Genomic DNA, 22716 nt, shown 5'->3' with positions numbered 1-22716 from the left:
AGAAAACACAGTTGGCAATCTGCTAATCAGAGGAGCACTCATGTTTGCTGTATTTCTTTTCCTTAGATGAAAGCCAGAATCGTGAACAGTGCAGATGCAAAGACCTCCAGGCTTCTATGGGTTGGCTTAGCTCTGATGTCAACTCAAGGGGGAGCGTTGGCGTGGCTCACGTGGTGGGTCTATTCGTGGGACATCATGGAGCCAGTCACGTACTTCATCACTTACGGGAGTGCCATGGCTTTCTATGCCTACTTTGTTCTTACTAAGCAAGTAAGTCCTTTTCTTGTAGTGTCTGGAATATTGAAAAGGAGGAAAACTGACTGTGAAAATCACAATGTTTGGGCTCTGATGAAAATAGAGTTTAGTAAGTAGCCTTGCCATCAATCAAGGACTTGTTTGATCCCTAATGGGGCTGGATACAAACATTACATGATGCAGAATTAATCCAGGTGCTGTTACATGTGAACTGCAGACCAGCTACTGAGCATAACTACTATCTGTAAGATTTCATAATCTAGGGAACGAGAAGTGATGAAAGAAGTCTCTCCCTTAAAATATTTGTAGATCACTTTGCATAGTAAATGCAACTTTGCTCACTGCTGTAAAGGCAGAGCGACTACTATTGCTGTGACAGTTTGTGAACACTGCCTTACAGGAGAACATCACTGAACAGCAGCTTTTATTTGCTGGAGTTTATGTATAAACAGTGCAGAGTACCAAACCATTTGGAAGGCTGGCAGTTGTGTTACTAAAATATACCTTATTTAGTGCCTGAAAAAAAGCTGTTGCTTTGCTCTTCATAATCTGACTGCTTTTCTGTGGCTTTGAATGAATGGAGGTGAATCTAGGACAACTTAAGTGGAGCAGCAAGCAGGCATTGTGTAGAACAAAAAAACCTTGCTCAGATCATAACTGAGCTTCACAGTACAGACTTATTCTGTGAGACTTTGACAAATGTTTCTTTTTCCTGTTTTAGCTCTGTACTTTACTCTCAAAGTAGGCATATTGATGTTGAACTTTCTGTGATGCAAAACTTTTATTGTGTAAGTATTGTGGAAGAGTAGCCAACACTTTTTTCCATAATACAAGTGGATCTATAGACCTTGTGAGACACTGAGTTCCTTTAGTGAGAAGGAGAGACATGTCTGTTTTTATGAAGAGCTGGCTCTGAGTGCGAGTTTTATTCCTTCTCATTGTGTTTCAAGAAGGGCTAAGGCATTCCTAATTTTTGTGAGTAAATAAAGAGATTACTACTTGGCTCTTTTGAACAGCTGCTGGTGTCATAAAACTTTAAAAAAAGTCTGTGAGAAACAGTACCTGAACTTCCTCCGACTCCTTGAAGGTAGTGTCTGTTTACTCCGGTGGCTCCAGTCATGAAGATCATGCTATGTCTTTATTACAATTGAAAATTCCTTCAGACATGATAGAAATTATTCCAACCATGTGTCTAAAAAGCCCTTATGACCTGTAAGGGCATAACTTCATGTGTGGCCTCTTTACAGAACATAGGTGTGTGTTGAACTAGATAAGTATTCCTGAAACAGGCTGAATTTCTAATCTTCTGACCTCTACTAAGTTTTCTTGATAACCCCATATATATGTCCCCCTTCCTTCACCAGGACTACATTTACCCTCATGCCAAGGACAGACAGTTTCTCCACTACTTCTACCGGAAGTCCAAAAAACAGCATTTTAATGTGGAACGATACAACAAGCTCAAAGACGACCTAGCAGAGGTATTTAAATGCAGTTCTTGAATAATGAGGTAGCTTCTGGCTTAAGACTTTCTCAGTAAACTCTCAGCTAACAGAAAATTGACCTTAAGGTTTGCTACTTACATTCAAAACAGTGTATTTGCTTATCAGCCGGTTTCAGCTGTTCAGATAACCAGAGAGTGTTTGCCATTCACATATAAACTACTCTAGTAAATCATCAGAAAGGGAGACCTTCATTAATTTATTTTAAAACAAGTAAGTCAGCTTATCAGCCTATTTTTTGCATACTCTAATTAATGTTGCATTTTTTAACCATTTCAGTAGAGTAACTGCATTGCTTCTGGACACAGTATGTTTGCTGCACTGCTGTGGTAACAGTCTCATTCCTTCCTTGGAAGGAGATTGTCTTGCAGAGTTCAGCATTTGACATCATAATCCTATGCCTTAGGTAAAAGGCTTAGTTCTACAGAATATGGGCAACTGGATGGAAAAAGTGGTGTGTGTACCAAGGACAAACTTTTTGGCCTTCATGACAAAGTCTAGCAGATCTCTCACCCCTCAGTTATCACTCTTCCATCCCATCTTGCCAGCCCTGTGTCCAATGTCTAGTAAAAGAAAAAAGGAACTACCTCTAAATTTAGTTCAAACCCCATAGTTCAGGGTATAATTTCATGAGCCACATTTAACATAAAGCTAAAGTTTGTTGTTTTTCAGTGGCCTGTGAGTATGAACTTTGTAATTGTGATTTCAGGAAAATAATACTTGGGGGTGAGGGTGAGTGGGTTGACGAGCAGGATTCATACTTCTCTCTGGACACTCTGTAAATGTTCAGCGTCCTCCCTTTGACTGGTTTGGTTTCTTGCCTGAGACCAGTGCCTTCTGAGAAGACAAATGCGTGAAAGAGGAGAGAAGGGAGGGCTGCAGGAGGATGAACTCCTGCTCTTTCAATAACGAACTCTCACTCCTCCTTGTATTGGCAGGCAGAAGAATCCCTGAGGCGTCTGCGCCAACCTCTGCACCTGAGGCTTCCCATCCAGGAAATCAGTGACAAGGACTGACTTTGTTTTTGTATATACTGGAGTTGCCCTTTCAAAGCTGATACGAACATTTAGTTACTCCATTGAAACTGGGTATTTTTGACCACTATAGTTTTGAAAGTTGCAATAAATATCTGTTAAAATGATTTGGTCACTTGATGGTTTTGGTTTCTTTTATTTTTGGTGTTTTTTTTTTTTTTTTTCCCAAAATCTTCAAGATATTTTTCAAATTTCATTAGTACAAATGGAGGCATTCTGACTGCTGGTAAAATGACAGGGAAGTTTTAGAGAACAAAGGCCATCTTTTTAGTACCATGTACTATGAGCAGTAGCTCATAGAAGAATTCCTGCATTGAGTATTAAGGCTTCTTTTCCAACAATTGCTGTTTCCTTTTCCCTAGCTCTTTGCATTGACTCTGGTGTAACACCCGCTGATGAAGGTCAGACTTGATCTACAGGTAAGCTTTTTTTAGTAAATATTGCTGGAAAAACAAGGTATCTCAAACAATATAAAATAATTTTTCGCATTTTATTGAAAAAAAATCAAAACATTTAAACATACATGATTTATGTAAAGCTTAAAAGTAGCCATAGTAAGATTTAACATCTATGATTCAGAACGTAGTATATGGGAAGACTCAACAAAGCAGAGGCAATAAATCAGTTGTTTTATCCCCAGGAAAGTGGATTAAAACATTTTGCTCAGTTTGAGTTCTTCATTGTCCCTCAGGGTTAAGCGTATGTACCAATAATATAAAAACAAACAAACAAACAAAAACCCAAAGAAAAGAAATATTCACTTCTAGTCAAGTATCATGGTCATTGTCATTGCAATTGCTGATGCAGCAGTAGTAACAATCTGATTGTGACTATCACTTTTATGTACACAATGACAGAGTATAACTGATCTTCTCCAGAGCCAAGAGAAGGAAGAGGCTGATCCAACACCAAGGCCTGAAGTGTGAAGGTTTGCATATGTTATATTTTGCAGAGCTGACTAAAGGTGTCTAGCAGCTTTAGCTTTAGAGATATGTACAAGGCAAACTTACCCAAAGTCATGCTAAGGTCCCATTTTACTACTGCTTGCTTTTCTCCTGAGGATTCAAAGCACCAGCAAGCTGTAATTGTGCCCCAACCGTAAATGATGTTCAAGTAAAAAGAAACCCTTTATTAATTAACCCTATGTTAATGCTACAATTGTACTCAAGGAATTAAATTCCTTTTTAGTGTTGAGAGAAAATAGTAAAAAAAATGTCCAAAAAGCTCAATAAATTGCAAGGTGGATGCTGCTTCCACAAATCCAAAAAGATGCCCTACAAACTTATTCCCTATAAAGTGTGCTCTTGGAGCAAGATAAATTAATCTAATGCAACATTGGAAATGTTTTGGAAATGGTAAAATGTGCCATAGTTATATGGCAATCAAGGAAAAGGCTTTTTAGAAAAAGGTAATCTAGATATCAATTTCAATAAAATCTGAGCACCTTCTAAGAATTTTGGACCAGTCAACTTTTCCCAAATTCCCTGAGCTGTAATACTAGCTTTAAAATTGCATTAAGGCTTTAAAATCTATCAAACTATACCATTTGATTCCAGTGATTTTGCAAACAATCTTGTAGAGTATTAGTTTCCTGAACTAAGATGGTGTTTTCATTTCTGCAGCAAGCAGTAGTTAATGGTCATCATTGCTAAACAACAATCCACTCAAGATTTTGGATGAAAATACAGTTTTTTAGTTAGCATTGAGGCAAAACAAGGAATCTGTTTTTTTCCTATAGCATTAATGTCTCTGCACACATCCACTTTGCGGTAAGATACTTTCCTGTTAACGACAGTAAGAAGTTCTGTGAACTCCAAGGAAGACCCATGCTTCTTAAGTGTTTCACACAAATCTTGAATGTACCAGGAGCCATTTAGAGTGTCACGATGAGAATAGTAGCCTGAGAATAGAACAGAAAGATAAAATAATATCGAAATGTAAGTAGTGGTGACCCTTGGAAAAATATTTATGAGAGTCACTGTTTGCTAGCTACCATCTGTAAGGGATTACTAATGGGTATAGATCTTAGTTTGCCAATTATGTAATTTCACTGGAAATTGTAGATGGGAAATGGCTTTGAGATCACTTACAGAGCTCAGCTAAGAGGAATATGATTCAGGGATTGATAGTTTACAGGACTGTATCTGCACATTACAAGAGAGCAGATGGGAGTGAGAACAAGGTAATGGAAAACTAGAGAGAACAGCTATATAGTGCAGGGAAAGGTATAAGCCACCAGAATCCTACAATCCTGGAATGGAAGGGAATGCTTGTTATCAGCAGACAGCTCAGCAGGAAGATTGATGAGAATGTTTCTGTTTGGCAAATTAACTGCAACCTCGATAGTTTATTTTCACTTTAACATGTAAGGTTCTTTCAGACAAGTTGTTAACTCACCAGACATGTAAAACAGATGACCTGGAACTGTTCTCATTCTTTTGACAGCAAAATGAAGAAGTGTTCAAGGCTGTTATAGTGAAGTATTGAACACTGGATGTAAAAATATGAGAACTTACCTTGTGCCACAGAGTAGCACATGATAAAGTCTGCACCAGCGGGCAGAGTATAGACACCAGCTGCATCCACTTCAGTCTCACTGCCAGTGCTACTGTCTGTTGAATCATAGGCAATAACTGGATCATCATGTTTATCACCTCGACATGCCTGTTGGTAAGAAGTGCTGTTAGGCTTCCACCTCTGCCAAGCTCACCTGTGTTTAATGTGATACTTCTGACACTAACCAGAGGGGACATCTGTTCAGTTAGGTGTCCCACATTACCATGAGTCTGGATCATAAAGACCCGTTTACTTCTCTATCAGTTAAAATATTGGTGATGAAGTCCACTGAAAGCTCTGAGATGATCTCAGAGTTGCTAAGACTGGAAGGGACCTCTTGAAATCACCTAGTCCAACCGCCTGGCTCAAGCAAGGTTTGCTTTATAGCAGGCTCTCTAGGACTATGTGCAGTCAGCTTTCAAGTATCTTCATAGATGGAGACTCCACAATCTGCCTGGGTGACTTTTTCCAGTGTTTGACTACCCCCACAGTAAAAAAGTGTTCTCTTGTGTTGAGATGGAATTTTGAGTGTTTTAATTCATTCCGGTTGCCTCCTGTCCCATCACTTGGGCACCACTGAAAGGAGCCTGTCTCCCTCTTATTTATTTCCTCCCACCAGGTATTTATAACATTGATAAGGTTCCCCTGAGGCATCTCCTCCAAAGCTGAACAGTCCCAGCTCTCTCAGCCTCTCCTCATATGAGAGATGCTCCAGTCCCTTAATCATCTTTGTGGCCTTTTGCAGGACTCACTGCACTAAATCTGTATTTTTCTTGTACTGGGAAACCCAGAACTGGACACAATAGTTCAGATGCAGCCTCACCAGTGCTGAGCAGAGAGGAAGAACTGCCTCCCTGAGACATGCTGGCAAGGCAGCATTGAATTAATGTTCTGATGCACAGACATCATTACATGCAAATGTTACACTTCTGCTCTTAGTTCAGTCTCAAATGTGTTAGCTGATGGAGGGTGTTTTTGTGAGAAGTCAGTAAGTGAGCCCAGTGTTGTCAGTGATGCAGAAAAGCTGCATGGGGAGGATAAGGTGAGAACATGGTCAAAAGATAAAGTAAGAAGCATTACTTAAGAACTACCACTAAGAAGAGAAAACACAAAAAATCTTTACAGTGATGAAGTTCCATCTGGCTGTTTCCTCTAATTTCCAAAGGTAAATGCTATGCCAGTTGTTCTGTAAAAGAACTCAGCTGATGAACTAGGTTAATTAGCTTTTTTTATGAGGATATGTTATCAGTGTTTCCACGTATTACTTAAAATTGAAATATGAAAATATTTTTCCATGTTTGGTACCCGGTTAAAAAATAATAAAGGAAAGCTGAATGACTCCTAATGAAAGGTGAATTAACGATGCTGATTCTTGCAGCAGCCCTGTGCCTAAGGAAGCTTTAATTTAGAGAAAAAGATAATCCTTAGGATTACTCTGTAGCTGCTACAGTTACAATCTGCTGAAGGCCAGGTTCATATATGAGTTTGCTGACTGTAATCTGGATAAGCCCTGCACGATCCCATGACTCTGCTTTGAACAGGAGGCTTGAACAGAGATTTTCTGAGGTGCCTGACAGCTTGCATTATCCCCTGAACCAAGAAGTGAAACAGAAGGTTACATATGGGCTTTATTTGACCACTTATCACAAAAATTATTTCTGAGACAATAAATCCTTAAATTGATTCTTTAGAGTCTACAGAGATGCCAGGTATTGGTCATAAATGAAAAAAACCCAAACAAATCACTACCATCACAAAAACCAACCAACCAACCGACATGTCCACAAAAAACCAAAAGAACCAAACAGAAAAACAAAACACAAATCCCAACTTCAATAAGGATCAATTAAAGGGACTTGCCTAGAAGGAATCAATGAAGTTACAGAGGTTTGATAGCCTCCCACAGTCCAGTCTAGGGCTATGAGGTGTGAACAGTAGGAACTGAGCTGAGAACTTTCCCAAAAATATGGTACTGCCTTCTCTGCCATTAAATATACACTGACAGTCAATCTGACATGGGCTTGATTTGTGTTTCTCTTCATAAAATTACTTCCTAAATGCAGCTATAATCATGATACTAACAGTAGTGTACATACAGGTTTCTAAGAGTCCTTGTCTTAAATGTCTTTAAGGAACAATTTGCCCTGTGGAAAGACTGCATCAGCAAACTGTCATCTGTGTTGTGGGAAGACACAGGTCAGTGTTAAGTCCACTGAATTCAGAAACAGACATCTTACCTGAATGATAAATATCTTTGGTTTTCCTACCAGACTTTGGCACTTGTCTCCTCTGAACATGTCTGTGATTGTCGCAATTTTGATATTGGCATCATATGCGTAAACGTGATCATCCTCACCGTGACTCAGGAACACACAAACAAAGCAGTCAGCATTACTGTGGTCATCCGTAGAGGCTGAAATAAGTCAAAATGACTAAACAGTCATCTTGAGGTTAAAAACATTGTACATTTGTATAATTTAGAAGAATACTGCAGATTTGAAGGTGCATTGATTCAGCATGGCTGATGGGCCACTAAACGTAAAAAGAAGAATGTTACTAACTTCTCCCAGCAGCAAGTACCTTCTTTCATCTTTTAGTGACTTCCTTAGTTTTTCCACAGAAGTTTCCCTTACACTGCAATAAAATAATCTGCAGTCTAACTTTTAAGTCCTTCTAATATTAAAGAACTTCCTTGTGCACAAAAACTATTTTCGGTTAGAGTTAGATAAATAGAATGGAAGAAAAGATATCTGGAAATTCTGCTACAAAGACATAATCACTGTATAGTCTCCTACCTTCATAAATTTTCTGCAGCACATCTTCTGCTTTCAGATCATCAAAAACTCTGACTTCAAACCCAAGGTCTGTCAAACTATTAATAAAACACATCAGTATTAGTACAAATCTTGCTCAAATTATATGTCAGTTGCTTTCCCTCTGAGAGAATGAATATTCATGTTTATGCATTATTTGTTAAAAAAAAAAAACAAAACAACCAAACAAAAAACCCCAACACAACTAAAGATGATTTTGAACTCAGACTGGTGTCAAGTACAGGTCTAATACCTACAGTTACTTGAAAGAATTTGTCCAAAGAAAGCTCTGGACTCACTCAAATCATAGCACTTGTTCCAGCAGTTTCTGTGACGTAAAGGAATGTGCCTTAAAGCTTTTTCATTACAGCTTTCTGTACCAAAGTTGCATAGATGCTTATGTCTACAAAATCTTTTGGTCTCTACTCAAAACACAAGATTTAGGTAACTGTTTATTTGACTATGATTTCTGCAGTTTAGATTTGTTTTAAGCATGAGCAGAGAAACCAGTTTCTTACCTGCGTTTCAAATTGTTTCTGTCTGCCAAAGTCCCACGTCTGTCTGGCAGTTTTAAATGCCAAAAAAAGTGTTCATGATTGAAGATTAGTGCAATTCCTCTTCTTTGATGGTTCATTTTGTACTGCTCTGCAGGATCATGTGTTTGTCTGTTGCTAGAGATGGAAAACATTCTTGATAAATGAGTTAATGGCTAATTGAATTACCTTCCTGTATTTCCACAAGGTAAGAATTTTTAATTGGCTAGAGATTTGGAGGAGCCAATTTCAGAAGATAAGACCTCAAAATGTGCAATATTTTAGGAAGACCCTAAATCCCTAGGTCTTTTCTAAAAGCTTGGGCGTGTTAAGTGATTCAGTAAAAACAAGTGTTGGGTGTTTCCTGTGGCTCCACCAAATAGATTGAACAGTTGATCTGCAGTGTGTTTTCTCTCATCAGAAGGCTGTCTTACTAGTAACACAGTAAGGCATATAGTGGTGCACTTTAGGCATGGCTCTAATTCTCCATGTTATGCGTTCAGCTAAATATTATTTTAACATAATTGGATAGTACACACGTACTTACTTGGAATTGTAGCTGTCTGCGGTTTGCTTCAAGTTCTCCTAAGTAAATCAAGTGCTACATCATAAGCAATAGACTATAAACTGGTGATGAGGTGCTAAGAGCAGTGTATCTCGCAAAAGGAGAACAAATGTTTATTGTTTACGCTAAGAAAATAAAAACTATGATAATACAACTGTTCACCTAAGTTTTTAGCAACCAGCCAACAAAATCCTAAGGCTGAAGGACAGAGGTGTTCTCTAGAGGACAGAATAAATGACCTACCCAGCTTCTAACTAGAGGACTATATCATAGCAACAAAAGCATGGAGTACCTGTGTGTTTGGGACTAATTTTATTGGTTTACGAGCAAAACACAACATAGAAGCATGTAACAGCATGCTCTGGACTTGTCTGTGGACCCGCAGTCATGCCAACACTTGGATCCAAAAGATCATTTCCAAATGTTGACATGGCTGTATTTTAAGAGACAAAGCAGTCAGTCTTTCTGCTTTTGAAGATGGTTATTGGTGCAGAAAATGGAAACTAAAACACTTCTGGTGACACCACTGGTAATAGCAAGGACAGAACAGGTGTACAAAATGACAGTCCATGTCATGCTGCTTCTACAAATGGCTCTAGTCAGAGCCATTTTTGCCATGTTACTGTTTTTTCCTGCTATGGAATATTCAGGTTGGGTTCAATTAGTGGAAGAAGTTGGCTAGAGTATTTGCCTGCAGACGCTACTTCAGGATCACAGTTTCATCAGCAAAATGCTTTGTTTCACAACAAAGTTACTGTAGTTATCCATAAACTGTTTCTGTTTCTCCACTTCATTGTGAGAAGCCCCTTAATGAAACATCTTTTGCTAATGACTACGTAAGAATTCAGAGAACAGGAATTTTAGATGACTGTTTAAAGTCTGGGGGTTTCAACAATGTTGGCTGGAGAACAAGTATAAGAAGCTGGGTGCTTGAGTACTTAACATGATAACATGCAAAGATTATAGACTTTAGCCTTGTAATTATGAATGGTATTTCACCTGTGCCAGTACCAGAATTTATTCGTATTTTGGCAATTTCTCTTCCTTAGGATTTGGCTAGGTGCATGGCTGGTAGGGATTTTGGACAAACAGGTCCCTGGATCCTGTGAATGACCATTAAAAGATGATTCCCTCCATAATTCTTTCTCTGCTCAGTTATATTTCCTGAATGGGTGAGGCAAATAGAGTTATCAGGCAGGTAGTTTACTGTTTCCAGGGCTAGATGATGTTGCAAGGTGGAATAGGAAAAATCAGTGGAATCACTATCCCATGGTCCCTTTCCCCTCCTTCTAGAGGAATATATTCTTGTGCTACAATCTATTACTTAGTCTGTCCAGTTGTTCCTTAGACTGTGATGGTATTTTTGCCACAGTCTCTGCACGTTGCCTAACATAAAAGGAGTCCACTCCTAGTAGTCCCTTCCACGTGCCTTCACAATAAGGGTGCTTCTGCATCAGGTGTAGCTAAAATTAGAAACGTGTTCTGTAATTTGGTGGAGTTGAATTGAATAATCCCATCACGTTCTTAAAAAAAAATCAGAAAACCCTGCACTGATTTCAGTGCCGTGGGCCATCTCTGTCTGCCGCCAGAATTTTACCTTGTATGGAATGCATCTACTTCTGTGAAGTTCTGGTTTCCATCTGTTAGAGATAAAAAGTGATTTAGCCACAAAGTCATTCACTAAACAGAAACAATTTGAACTTATGCATCCAGCCTTACAGTTTAGCTGTTAGTGGGAACCAAAAGCTCCTTTACACATCAGGTAAGTAGGCATGCAGTTAAACAGCTTCATTATCATTTGTCTGCACCCACAGCTTTTGGTGGCTGTTCTGAAGTTCTGACTCTCACAGTGTGAATTTTAGATTGTCAAAACATGCATATTTTCTATCTGTCTGTGCATCTGTACCTATATAGGCATAATTCAGAGATCATGATTGTATATAATTAACTCACTGGCTGTATTTTTTAAAGAGTCTAAATAGTTACAATTTTATATTATTTAAAAATGCACGAGTGCTAAACTATACAGACCTAAGGGTGTCCAGTAACAGAATGGACATAAAGGTAACAATGTGGGAACAATGGGGAATGTGCACATCGTGGGAGTGGGCAGAACTACAGACCTGCAGATGTTTAGGCCAAAATATGTATTCCTTTCACTTATCCAGTGGGCTATAAGATTGCAACTTCTGCTGGTGGAGACTAACTAACACATTATGAAAACTAGATACTATACTATACCTTTGGTGGATAATACAGGTCTGCTATCCAACTGGACGTGGCCTGCAATTAGAAGAGGAGTCACATACACATATATTTTGCAAATTGCTTTGTATATACAACATTACCTTTTCACATCTGTTTTTCATGTTATTAAAGCCTTTCGCAAAAATAACGTAGCTCTGTGTTGATAGAGGAGAAAAGTTCATAAAGACACCAGAATAAACTTGCAGAAATCTGGACTTGGCTTTAGAAGCTTAATGTTGAAGCACAGGATGGTGGCTCAAAGGACTGTGTTACTTTTTACATTGAAGCTTCCCACTGGCAAATATCGATCAGCTGTGAGAGGAGGTTGTAGCCAGGTGGGGGTTCATCTCTTCTCCCAGGCAGCTATCAGTAAGACAAGAGGGCACGGTCTTAAGCTCTGCCAGGGGAGGTTTAAGTTGGATAGTAAGCAGAAATTCTCTACAGAGAGGGTAATCAGGCTGGGATGGGCTGTCCAGGGAAGTGGTGGATTCTCCATCCCTGGAGGTTTTTAAGATGAGACTGGATGTGGCACGTAGTGCCATGGTCGAGTAACCACAGCAGTGTTGGATCAAGGGTTGGACTTGATAATCTCAGAGGTCTTTTCCAACCCGACTATGAGTCTATATTGCAGCTTCATTCAAGTAAACACTATTTGAATTACCATGATTCATGAAAGTTTTCTGCTTGTCTTACACACTTTTGTTCTAAAAGCTGATTGCTTTCAATGGGACTACTTGCCTTAGATCTTCCTTTCTTCAGAGGAATCAAAAATCAGGTAATGCACTCAACTCCCCTAGTTTTGCTGCCCTGTCTTCCCTTGAACTCCCACTACACATCGGCGATCTGTCCCCGTCCCTCGCCCTGCGGTGGGACTTTCCCCTCGCCGGGGTGCGCTGGGCTTTGCGTGCAGATCCATTTCCGCGCACATTTATTTCCGCGTCGGCCGCCGCCGGCTTTGGCTCCGCACGTCCCACCTTCCCTGTTTCCCTTCCTCCTCCGGACGGGAAAGGGAGCGAAGGTCCCGCTCCCCACGAGCGCCGGCAGCGCCCTCCGGGCAGCGCTGCCACGCCACGGGTGCCCGTGGGGCCCCTCTCCCCGCAGCCCCTCTCAGACATCCCCATCCCGCTCCTCCTGCGCGCCGCTGGCTCCGGCAGCATCCCCCACCCCCATGCCCCGCGCCCTCCCCGCCGCCCACCCACCTGCCGAGCGCTCCGGTGCCGACATGACGGTGGACAAAGGAACCGCTGCTGAACCCGAGCCGAGCCGAGCCGAGCCGAGTCCTTCCTTCCCGTGCCGTGCCGGGGTCGGCCCGCCCCTCTCCATACGGGGGCGGGCATTTGTCGCCCTTGGCTCCGGCCGCCGCCTCCGCAAGAAACGGGGCGAGCCATGGGGGAAGTGTCCGTGGGGCGGGAGGCGGCCGGGAGAACCGAAGGGTGATGTGTCGAATTGTGCCCTGCGCTCCCGTGACGGGCACCTCAGCGGCCGTGCTTGAGTAACTGCGCCGCCGTAGACAAAATCATCGTCCTGAAGCGTGGTGAGAAGCTCCTGTATTTACTAGTGGAGGTTCTTCAAAACTGCCCTCTAAGCCCCCTTACGGGGGGCTTTCTATTCCTGTCAAACTCCCGCTCCTCGAAATGCGTTTTCTCTATTCTTGCATCGGCTCTCGGTGACGATTTCAGAACTGTGAGGAGTGTGACAAGATATTGAAGAGAGTGCCGAAGTATCTTAAGTCCCAATATTCCCAACCGGTTAATTATATGCACTTACTGTTCGCTGGATCAGTTGCATAAGACACAGGTTTCTAAACCAAAGCCAGTGACAAAAAAAAAAAAAAAAAAAACCAAAACAAAACAAAAAAACCAACCAAACTGTATAAGAGCTTTACAGTTTTGTACAGTGGAGGGAACTGAATTTTCTATCCAGTGTATTTCTAGGCAGGGTCTAGGATAAACTCGGGCGCGAATATGCACTTAGAGGTGGCTGCTACACGCCCAAAAGAAGGCAGATTCAGAGTGGGATTCTAAGCGTTTTTACCCAGTCCGTTTGGTCTGGTTTTCCACAGGCTTCTTTCTTGCACGGGTAAATCTTTCAGACAAGATGTCTCCTCTTTTGGTTGAAGAAGCCACAGGTATTTCTACTTACCTTTGCTTATTTTTCCGCCTGTTTGGACTTGTTACCTTCAGACTGCCAAAAGGCACCTGGATCGAGATAAAACTGTTGCTTAAATTGTCTTTGTGTTTACTTTAGCTAGAACATGGTATTATTGTCAGAGTTTTGTATCTTCCACTGTGTAACATTTAGACTCCTATCAAGCAGATTCATTTTGGGTTTTTTGCAACTGCTAATCCCAGCTCTCTCAGCTCACACTAGGGAATCCTGTGTGAAGTAGCAGCTGTAGAACCTTAATCTAGGACTCTGTGTAAGAGCTTTGTGTTCAGCAGTTTGAACTCGTATCAGCCATGTTCCTCAGTCCAACAGTTTGCTCACATCCTAACAAGACATACTTTTTCTCTGCTTTGTTTTGTTGGAGGCTAAGAGCACAGTCAGTCAGATGCGGTGTTCAGATGACTCACCAGTAACTTGACCGCAATGTATGAAGCCTGAGGTAGCGTTTGGCTGGTGTGCATTATATGCAAGTTTTTTGTTACACGTCTGTATGTGTTTTGAGGCATATGTTTTGAAACACTTTTGGATTGTTGCAGTAGCTCCACTGTAAGTGGGTATTTTTTGGAAAAAACATTATGGATGGATTAGAACTGCAGTCGGAAGAAGAAAAGTTTGTGCTCACCACCCACCAGCGTATGCCCAGCCAGTCCCCAGGCAGTGATCAGTGCCGCTCCCTGGCCAACTGCCCCTCCCACCCCTCCCAGTTTGACCGTTCAGCATGATTCCATATGGTGTGGGATATCCCTTGGGTCATCTGGAGTCAGCTGTCCTGGCTGTGTCCTCTTCCAACTCTACTTGTGCACCCCCAGCCTCCTCGCTGGCAGGGCAGTATGAGAAGCAGTGTGTTATCAACATTACTCTCATCCTAAATCCAAAACACGGCATTGTGTCTGCTGCTAGGAAAAAAAAAAAATTAACTATCTCAGCCAAAACCAGGACAAACATTACATTTTTTACGTATATGTATACATAAACATATATATATAAATATGTAAGTTAATTCTGGGGGTGATACTCCTAAAATGAAGGCTAGCTGTCGTCTGCAAGATGCATTTTGTATAATTTGCAGATAACAATAATCAAGGATTTCTGCTACAGGAAAAACTTGGGCAAAGTAAAGATTCTCTGGTATGCTTCCTATGGTTTGCAAACAGAACTATGAAGTGCCATCCAGCAGGATTAAAACTCTCTTTAGCATTATATATGATTTGAAGGAAACTCTGGAATGCTTTCATGGTATAATTACAGCTCAATACAGAAGGGAACAAAAACCAGCTCTTTCCAATAATGAAAATTTTCTGTGTAGTTGTGATTTAACCCCAGCCAGCAACTAAGTACATGTGTACACACACACACAGAGGATGGGCAGGAGAATCAGAAAAAGTAAAACTCAAGGGTTTAGAAAAGAACACTTTAATAACTGAAATAAAATAAATAAAAATTATAAAAAATGAAAAGGATAAAGAGGAACGAAACCCAAGACCGACAAGTGACACACAGTACAATTGCTTACCACCCAGTGATGGATGACCAGCCAGTTCCCGAGCAGTGATCAGTGCCTCCTGGCTGATCAGGATACAAACTTCCCCCCATTTATGACACTCTATGGTATGGAACATCCCTTTGGACAGTGTGGGGCAGCTATCCTGGCCCTGCTTCCTCCCTCCTCCTTATGCACCTGCTCACTGGTAAAGCACAGGAAACTAAAAGGTCTTGGATTTAAGGTAAGTGCTACTCAGAAACAGCTAAATCATCAGTGTGTTATCCACATTATTCTCACACCACACCCAAACACAGCACTGCACCAGATACTAGGATGAAAATTAATTCTATCCCATCCAAAACCAGGACATGCCTTCATTTAAGCATCCAGTTTAAGCCCATCTGTACCGAACTCAACAGCCACTTAGCTGAATTACAGCATTTTGGACTCTGTGGCACTTCTTTTTATTTTAAACAAGCAATGCCATTACCATTCCCTGCTTTGGTGTTAAAAGATTTTTAGGGTTACAACCATGGAATTCCAGAGTAATTCAGAGTTGTTTCAGTTTTATGGTAGAAAATAAATTTCACCAAATTTAAAGGAACCACAAGTTCATCAAGCTCAGTTTTGTAAAACTCTAAAGTATTACTTCTCTTGTAGTGCTATTTCATATCCACAAATAAGAAACGAAACTTTGAAGCATGGCTAAAGAACTTTAGCAGGAACTTTTTTTAATGAGGCACATTCAGTGTCATGTAGAGTAAGCTCCAGTGACAAACAAATCAAAAATACAACTGGTAAAGAAAAAAACATATAAAAGTCCTTCCAGTAGAGAAATCACATTATAGTCTATAAGTCCAGTAAATTTTATGCATTTGGCATGGTTTCTATTCCCTGTTCACAGATGTAGTATTTTAATTTTCACTCCTCTGCTGTGGATATCTAAAGCAGAATCAGGGCCACATGAAAGCAAATCATTTTAACAGAGAAACTAATGCAGAAGTTAAGGCCTGAGACCTGTAGATCAGCAGCGAAAGCTGAGTACAGAGAACAAATCCCAAATAATTCATGTATCAGGTGATTTTAGCTAGAGAAGTCAGAGTGAGAAGAGATGACAGAAGTAAAGGCTCAGATGTTGCTCAGCCTCACAGAGGTCAAGGGAACAGATGACAAAAATAAAGGCTCCAATATCCATCAGCCTCACAGAGGACATCTTAAATAAAAAGGTTTGTTGGGCTTACTGATCTTAACTGTTGAACTTGCTTTTAGTTTTCATCAGAACATACTAAATGAAGGCAAAGATAAGTACAGTAGCCAACTTGTGCCACAAGACAAATATAAATCAACATGTTTGAACACTATATCCTTTCCGTGCATATAATACACAAAATATTTTATTTAAAAATAGACATTTGATGAATTTTTAAACATAACGTAGAAACTACATTTCACCATTTTATCAAATCAAAAGTATATCCTTAGGTTGCAAGCTGTTCATTTTACTGGTCAAGCCTTAAAAGGATCAACATATTCGATCTGAAAAGTGCTGCAGAATTAAGGTTGATACAGATTCAGATAGAAATGTAGTGTAGATGTATACAGGTTTGGGGTACTTTGGTTGCTTTTTTAACAACAAACCCATAGGACAGCATATATCAGAGAGAACTGAAGGCAATTGTACCAGAAACACGGAAGTATAGGCTATTTAAGATGTCATATAGATGTACACAAAACACTCTTTGCTGTTGTATCCATCAGATGCATCTAGTAAACCTAAAATTTGACCTGTATTAAAAATCATCTGATAATTCAATGTGACTCTTCAGTGCTTCTGATGTCCCCATTATTGAGTTTTCTTAAAAACTTTGAAATGGCACTAGTGTTGTATACTAGTGCTGTAGTGTTGTACAGTAACATGCCCTGAGCAGACATACGCCAAAGGAAACAAATTTCAGTTTCCAAGATTCTGGCACAAAATAGAAGAGAAAGGAGACTTGTTTCTTTTTTACATTAATAAGAATATCGTAGTGATTTTTCAAATCAGAATATTCATGTCAGCGTTTTAAGATATTACTGTCTGAAAAGCATAAGGCTTTGTAACCAAAGACTTGCTTCAGTTCAACTGAATCTTCATTCTACACCATGTATCTTCTTTCAGAGATCTGTCTTACCCTCATAATGACACATACACGCAGCTCTCTGGCTGTCCAGGTATGGTTTACATCCTAAATGTATAACTGCATCAAACAACAGCTGAACAGTTGATTCACAAGCTGCAAGCAAAAAAGAGTTCAGTTAAGAGTATGCTTTGAATGGAATATGAAGCTAACAGAAATAACTCTGGCAAACTAAGGATGACTCTAAGAAGGAAGCAATCTTCTCTAGGCATGGCAAATAGATTGTTAAATGAAAGACTGAACCAACACAGAACCATTTAAGTTTTGAATAAAGATTTTTCATCTGCCAAACAGAACAAACAAGAAATTTCATTGCATATGGAATGTTATCTGTTTTAGAAACATACTGAGTCTTGGAACGATGAAAGAACTTGTTTATCCCCTCACTCTTCGCATCCCAGTTTATGCAGAAGTTGCTATCTTTAATACCAGCTCAACAGAACTGAACAAATACTCACCAGTTCTGTCACTAAAGACTAACGTGATTACTTATTGCATTTAAATGAATTTGACCAGTTCAAACACAGGCTTGTTCTAAAGCCTTACTGCTCTCAGTGGGACTACATACTGTGAAAGTGACAGTGCCTAAGTTAAAACGTAGTTATGTCATGTATCCATCAGATGCAGGCCAACAACCAGAAGGAGTATCCTATCACCTGTTACTAAGAAACCTAACATTTATTCACTAAGGGACAGCATTAAGTACATCCACTATGACAGCGTTATTATTCTAATATCTTATTTCCTAAAAGGAAATTACTCCATACTTTCCTACAGTTTACTAGCAAGCATAGGTAGTAGGTGTTTAGAAATCACCTAGCAGAACAATCACTATTCAGCCATGTTACAGTAAATGCAAGAATTATATATGCATTTGGATCAAGTTGTATGCCCATATTCTTAATCCTAAATGGGAAGCATTATTTTTCGCCTAATGCTAAAACTAACCTTAACTTAGGGTTTTAACCCAGATCATTTTCCTATGCTGTGTCATTGCTGTGCTGTACAAGTGTCTATGCTGCACAGCAGAGGAACAAAACAAGGCATCTTTCAGTAACAGCATCAGCTTATGAAAATGTGGCCTTATTGCACAGCACAAAGATTTATTCCCAAATTAAGCTCAGTTAAACCTGAAAAATAAAGAGAGGGTTTTTCATGCTTACCCTGGACACTCTCTGAGATTCCAAGTGTTTTCTGCACATTTCTGCAAATTTTTGAGAGGCAGGACTGAAACTGCTCATCACAATCATTTTTTTTATTGCCACAAGTGTCATAGCATCTGTCGTGTTGATTGCAGCACTTTGTCATTGAAGGGATACCAATGTCAAACTGTGAAGAAAATGCACACACACACATACTCCATTGGTATTCCAGTTAAGAAAGATACAGCCTATGAATGGACTGTAACAGTTAGAAATTAAAAACTAATGTGACCAATCCAGCTGTCATTCACTTATCCATTTTGCTGTTCACATCCAGTAAGGTGTGGTGGTTTGACCCCAGGCAGCAGCCAAGCACCCAGAGAGGTGCTTGCTCCCCCCTGCCCCACCCTGTGGAACGGAGGGGAGAACAGGAAGAGCAAAAGCACGAAAACATGCGGGTTGAGATAAAGACACTTTAATGGATGAATAAAAGAAGAAAAAGATATCCCAAAATAAGCAATGCAAAAGCAATCATTCACCACATCTCACAAGCAGAGAGGATGCCAAGCCAGTCTGTGAGCAACAGCCTCCCTGGAAGTCATACGTAGGCTTTACCACCATCCCCTCCCTACCTTCTCTCACTACTCCAGTTTTTATTGCTGAGCACCACTATGTAGTATGGAATATCCCTCTGTTCAATTTGTGTCAGTGCCCCAGCTGTGTCCCCTCCCAACCTCTTCCCCAGCCCCAGCCTACGCTCTGGGGTGGTGGATGAGCAGAGTGGGGTGGAAAAGATAAAGTCCCAAAGCTATGCAATCACTGTTCAGCACCAGCCATAACCATCAACACTGTGTTAGCCCAAAAATCCCAAACACAGTGCCATGCAGCCTGCTATGAAGAAAGTTAACTCCATCCCACCCAGACATGGTACTCAAGTGTTAGGTTTAACTCCAGCTAGCAACTAAGTACCATGCTGCTGCTTGATCGCCCTTCCTGCCTCTCCCCCACTGCCCCCAGTGAGATGGGGAGGAGAATCAAAAAAAAATCCCTCAGAGGTTGAGATAAGGACAGTTTAATAAGTGAAACAAAGTAAAATATAGTAATAATAATAATAATAATGATGATGATGAAAAGGAGACAGAAAGAGAAACAAAACCCAAGACAGACAAGTGATGCACCATACAGTTGCTCACCACTCACTGATCGATGCCCACCCTGTCCCCAAGCAGCAATCGGCCCCTCCTGGCCAACTTCCCCCAGTTTACATACAAAGCATCATGTTCTGTGGTGGGCAATATCCCTTTGGCCAGTTCAGGTCAGGTGTCCTGGCTATGCTCCCTCCCAGCTTTTCATGCACCTCCTCACTGCCAGGGAATGGGAAACTGGAAAGTCCTCGGCTTAGGGTAAGAACTACTGAGCAATAGCCCAAAACATCAGTGTGTTATCAACACTATTCTCATACTGAACCTGCAAGGCAGCCCTGCACCAACTATGAAGAAGAAAATTAGCTCTATCCCAGCCAAAAGCAGGAGAATAAGCTAACTCATGTTTTCTTTCCAGCATTAAGGAAAAAGGATTAGTGTCAGTAAAGACAGCATGAGTCAGAGCCAAACCCTTGGCTCTCACAGTTGTTGTTATTCAACACTTTCAGGAGTGTGTAAACAAAACACTAAACCAAACATCAGAAACAAAAAAAATAATCACCAATGTTGCATTTTATGCTTATAATATTTGAAAATGTTTATGCTGTGTTCATTTGCAATACTAACATTTTCCATCTGTTGTTACCAGAGCATGTGTTGAACCTGATAAGAGCAGGGACATTGTATATAGATGCTGTCTCATTCCTGGAATGGGGGAAGGAAAAAATCATCTACATTGAGGAAAGCTGATATATAAAAGACAAGTCCCAAAATGGAAGTATCTACCTGAACTCCAAATAGAGGGGATCCACAGCCATTTGGTGGTGATGGTTTATATCCATAGCGAGGAACGGGCCTTGATCCTGAAAAAGGTAATTTATCATGCCTCAAATAGACTTTTTGCACTGTTAAGACTCACCACAGGCATTGGTAGGGCTTAAGACAGTCTTATTTTTAACTTAAACATATACTCAGGCATCTGCATATCAACAGTCCTTTCCAAATTACAATTTAGGAGTACTAGGCAAATTTTTTAAAAAGGGGGACAAGTCACCAGAACAAGTGTCCATGTTAGCTTCAAAAGTTTAAAAAAAGAGGTGGAGCTTAAGTTACTAAAATTGCTGTCAGTTAAATTGCAATATCTAGGATTATATTTAAGAATAGAGTACTTCTATGCTTTATATGCAATCAGCAGAAGTGCTCTGATTTTTTTTTTTTAGCTTAACCTTTAAAATTAACTGGAACAAAACATTGTTTTTATTTCTACAGCTGTAATGTTAATACAATTTAAATTAGTAGAGACTGCTAAAGTCACATCTCCCTGAATACTCATTACTAGAGCAAGCCAAGGAATTCTGCATTCCAAGTGAAGGAAAACTGTTAATTTGAAAAACGACCCTCCAACTTGTTTTGGTATTTGAAACAAACTGACACCACAATTAAAAGTGATGGAGAAGAAAAAAACACACCTGAAAGGTGCAAGTATTGAAACTAGTACAGCAAGGAAATGTCCCAGTGTCCTGGCCACTCTTGGTGGAGCCAACCAGGGTGCCACCACCAAACCCAATTCCTGACTTAACAAATCCAACATAGTAAAATGGGGGTGAGGGGATTCCAGGTTATGGTGAGCCTCCTGTTTTGAGAGCACCAGCGAAAAGCCTGGCAAGAAACTCCCTTTCTGGAGCATTGCCTGCCTGGCACTGAGGACGGGATGGCTGGGGAGCCACTTTCAGGCAGGTTGCCACAGATTCACAGAGGTCAGGTTGGAAGGGACCACAGTGGTCCAACCTCCTGATCCAACCTCCCTGCTCAAGCAGGGTTAGCCTAATAATAATAGTCATATAATAATAGTCTACTATCCTAATAATAATAATCTATCAGGTCATGCCAACTTGAGCTGCCTCAATTAGATTTTAGGTAAATTAGGCAGCTGAAACGCAGGGAAGAAGCACAGATGTCCTCTGCTGGTAGCAGCAGGATTTACAGACAGCAGGATGCATTCCTTCCGCCGGCAAACGTGGCTGCCATTAAAAGCTCTTATTTAAACATGACTCTGAAACAACACATTCCACAGCCCAGAGTTAGGCTTTTCTGTTCCAAACCAAAATGCTCAGGAGTGTTCGTAAATAACCAGCTGGCAGGGAGCAATTCTCTCCACTCCAGGGTTGTGTTGGTTTTTTGTTTTGGTTTTTTTTTAGTGTACACATCAGCTACATATCTGACAGTCTGTCAAAGGCAAACGTCGCTACTTAGAAGTCTTACGCGTATATACGTTTATACACACGTTACACATGTATTTAAACATAAACACACGCGTAAGAACTTGTCTGCTGAGGCTGACACACGTACTTATACATACAGACACCGGCAAGAAGTTGTTGGCGACGTTTCCCCCGGGAGCGGCGCTCGGGGCCGCCCCATCCCCGCAGCCCCGGCAGCTCCGACCGGGGACAAGGGTCGCCGGCGGGGTCTCAGGGGTTTCCCCGTCTCTCTCTCCCTTCCCCTCCGCTCACCGTCGCTGCACTTGTACTGGCAGAGCCCGTCCTCGCCGCCCAGCAGGTCGAGGGCCGCGTTGAGGTACACGTCGATCTTGTGCACCCCGTTGCGGATGGTCTTCAGCGTCATCCTCCAGTCGGGGGTCTGCGGCGCCTCCTGGCCCCGCGCCGGCCGCCAGGCACAGCCCGCCACCAGCAGGAGCGGCAGGAGCAGGATCAGGAGCGGCGGCCCCGGCGGCAGCAGCAGCAGCAGGGCTCGGGCCATGCCGAGCCGCGCCCCGCCGCTCACCCGCTCAGCCGCCTCGGCCACCCGGCCGTGCCCGGCGCCATCGCCGCCACCGTCCCAGCGGCACCGCCCGCGGGGCGGGCCTTCCCTCACCCGCCTTCCCGGGGCGGGGGGAGCCACCGGCCGAGCGCCCGCCCATCCGGAGCGTCGGCTGCTTCGTCTGGGGAAAGTTAAACTGCTCGCTGTGGGGTGTAGGGATCTTTTCCGAAGCTGTCCAGGCTGCCTGCCCTTGTGTGGTACCGTGGCCCTGGGAGGTACCGGTGCGATCCGACAGTGCGGAACCCCCAGGGGTCTGTTATTTGGGAAAACCTTTATTTGAT

At 41.5% G+C, this 22716-nt stretch overlaps 3 protein-coding genes across 6 annotated transcripts in view; 1 reads left to right on the top strand and 2 right to left on the bottom strand.

Annotated features, from left to right (window-relative positions):
• MCUB (mitochondrial calcium uniporter dominant negative subunit beta) overlaps window positions 1–5369 on the top strand; it is a 48602-nt gene extending 43233 nt beyond the window's left edge. The window contains exons 6-11 of one of the 3 annotated variants that reach the window (XR_007631804.1): window positions 67–270; window positions 1620–1736; window positions 2696–2845; window positions 3154–3210; window positions 3649–3719; window positions 5237–5368. Coding sequence is in view for 1 of the 3 variants with exons in the window: in XM_050338260.1 (XP_050194217.1) it covers window positions 67–270; window positions 1620–1736; window positions 2696–2773 (399 nt within the window). In the remaining 2 variants the exon portion in view is untranslated. Of the gene's footprint in view, window positions 1–66; window positions 271–1619; window positions 1737–2695; window positions 2899–3153; window positions 3211–3648; window positions 3720–5236 lie in introns of those variants that run through there. The other 2 variants (XR_007631805.1, XM_050338260.1) reach the window with 2 other exon arrangements.
• Window positions 3267–12802, bottom strand: CASP6 (caspase 6). Of its 2 annotated transcripts, none has more exons than XM_050338261.1 (8): window positions 12705–12802; window positions 11500–11541; window positions 10856–10898; window positions 8679–8831; window positions 8143–8219; window positions 7585–7760; window positions 5308–5455; window positions 3267–4691 (listed from the first exon to the last, which is right to left on the bottom strand). In XM_050338261.1, exons 1-8 carry the CDS (start codon window positions 12727–12729, stop codon window positions 4456–4458), a joined length of 900 nt encoding a protein of 299 aa, XP_050194218.1. In that variant the 5' UTR covers window positions 12730–12802; the 3' UTR covers window positions 3267–4455. The 2 variants fall into 2 exon arrangements, with proteins under 2 accessions (XP_050194218.1, XP_050194219.1); XM_050338262.1 differs by having other exon boundaries at window positions 8679–8825.
• Window positions 12803–15860: 3058 nt separating this feature from the next.
• PLA2G12A (phospholipase A2 group XIIA) lies at window positions 15861–22435 on the bottom strand. The gene is made up of 4 exons (XM_050337869.1): window positions 22129–22435; window positions 20402–20478; window positions 18495–18660; window positions 15861–17427 (listed from the first exon to the last, which is right to left on the bottom strand). The coding sequence occupies exons 1-4, from the start codon at window positions 22373–22375 to the stop codon at window positions 17309–17311; spliced, it is 609 nt and encodes a 202-aa protein (XP_050193826.1). The 5' UTR covers window positions 22376–22435; the 3' UTR covers window positions 15861–17308.
• Between the last annotated feature and the right edge of the window lie 281 nt (window positions 22436–22716).

This window comes from Myiozetetes cayanensis, unplaced genomic scaffold (genome assembly GCF_022539395.1).
Source record: "Myiozetetes cayanensis isolate MyiCay16 unplaced genomic scaffold, myiCay2020 scf7, whole genome shotgun sequence".
NCBI lineage: Eukaryota > Metazoa > Chordata > Aves > Passeriformes > Tyrannidae > Myiozetetes > Myiozetetes cayanensis.
Note: the sequence above shows the minus strand (reverse complement) of the source record. Positions and strands in the feature narration are given on the sequence as shown.

Coding starts and splice junctions, on each gene's coding strand:
- CASP6 (XM_050338261.1), bottom strand. CDS start 12,729: ATGTCGGCACCGGAGCGCTCGGCAG. Junction 5,456..7,584: donor CAAAGATATTTATCATTCAG/GTAAGATGTCTG, acceptor TCTTACCAACAG/GCATGTCGAGGTGATAAACA. Junction 4,692..5,307: donor GTGCTACTCTGTGGCACAAG/GTAAGTTCTCAT, acceptor TTCTATTCTCAG/GCTACTATTCTCATCGTGAC.
- PLA2G12A (XM_050337869.1), bottom strand. CDS start 22,375: ATGGCCCGAGCCCTGCTGCTGCTGCTGCCGCCGGGGCCGCCGCTCCTG. Junction 20,479..22,128: donor CCAGTACAAGTGCAGCGACG/GTGAGCGGAGGG, acceptor TACCTTTTTCAG/GATCAAGGCCCGTTCCTCGC. Junction 17,428..18,494: donor AATCTCAGAGAGTGTCCAGG/GTAAGCATGAAA, acceptor TTTTGCTTGCAG/CTTGTGAATCAACTGTTCAG.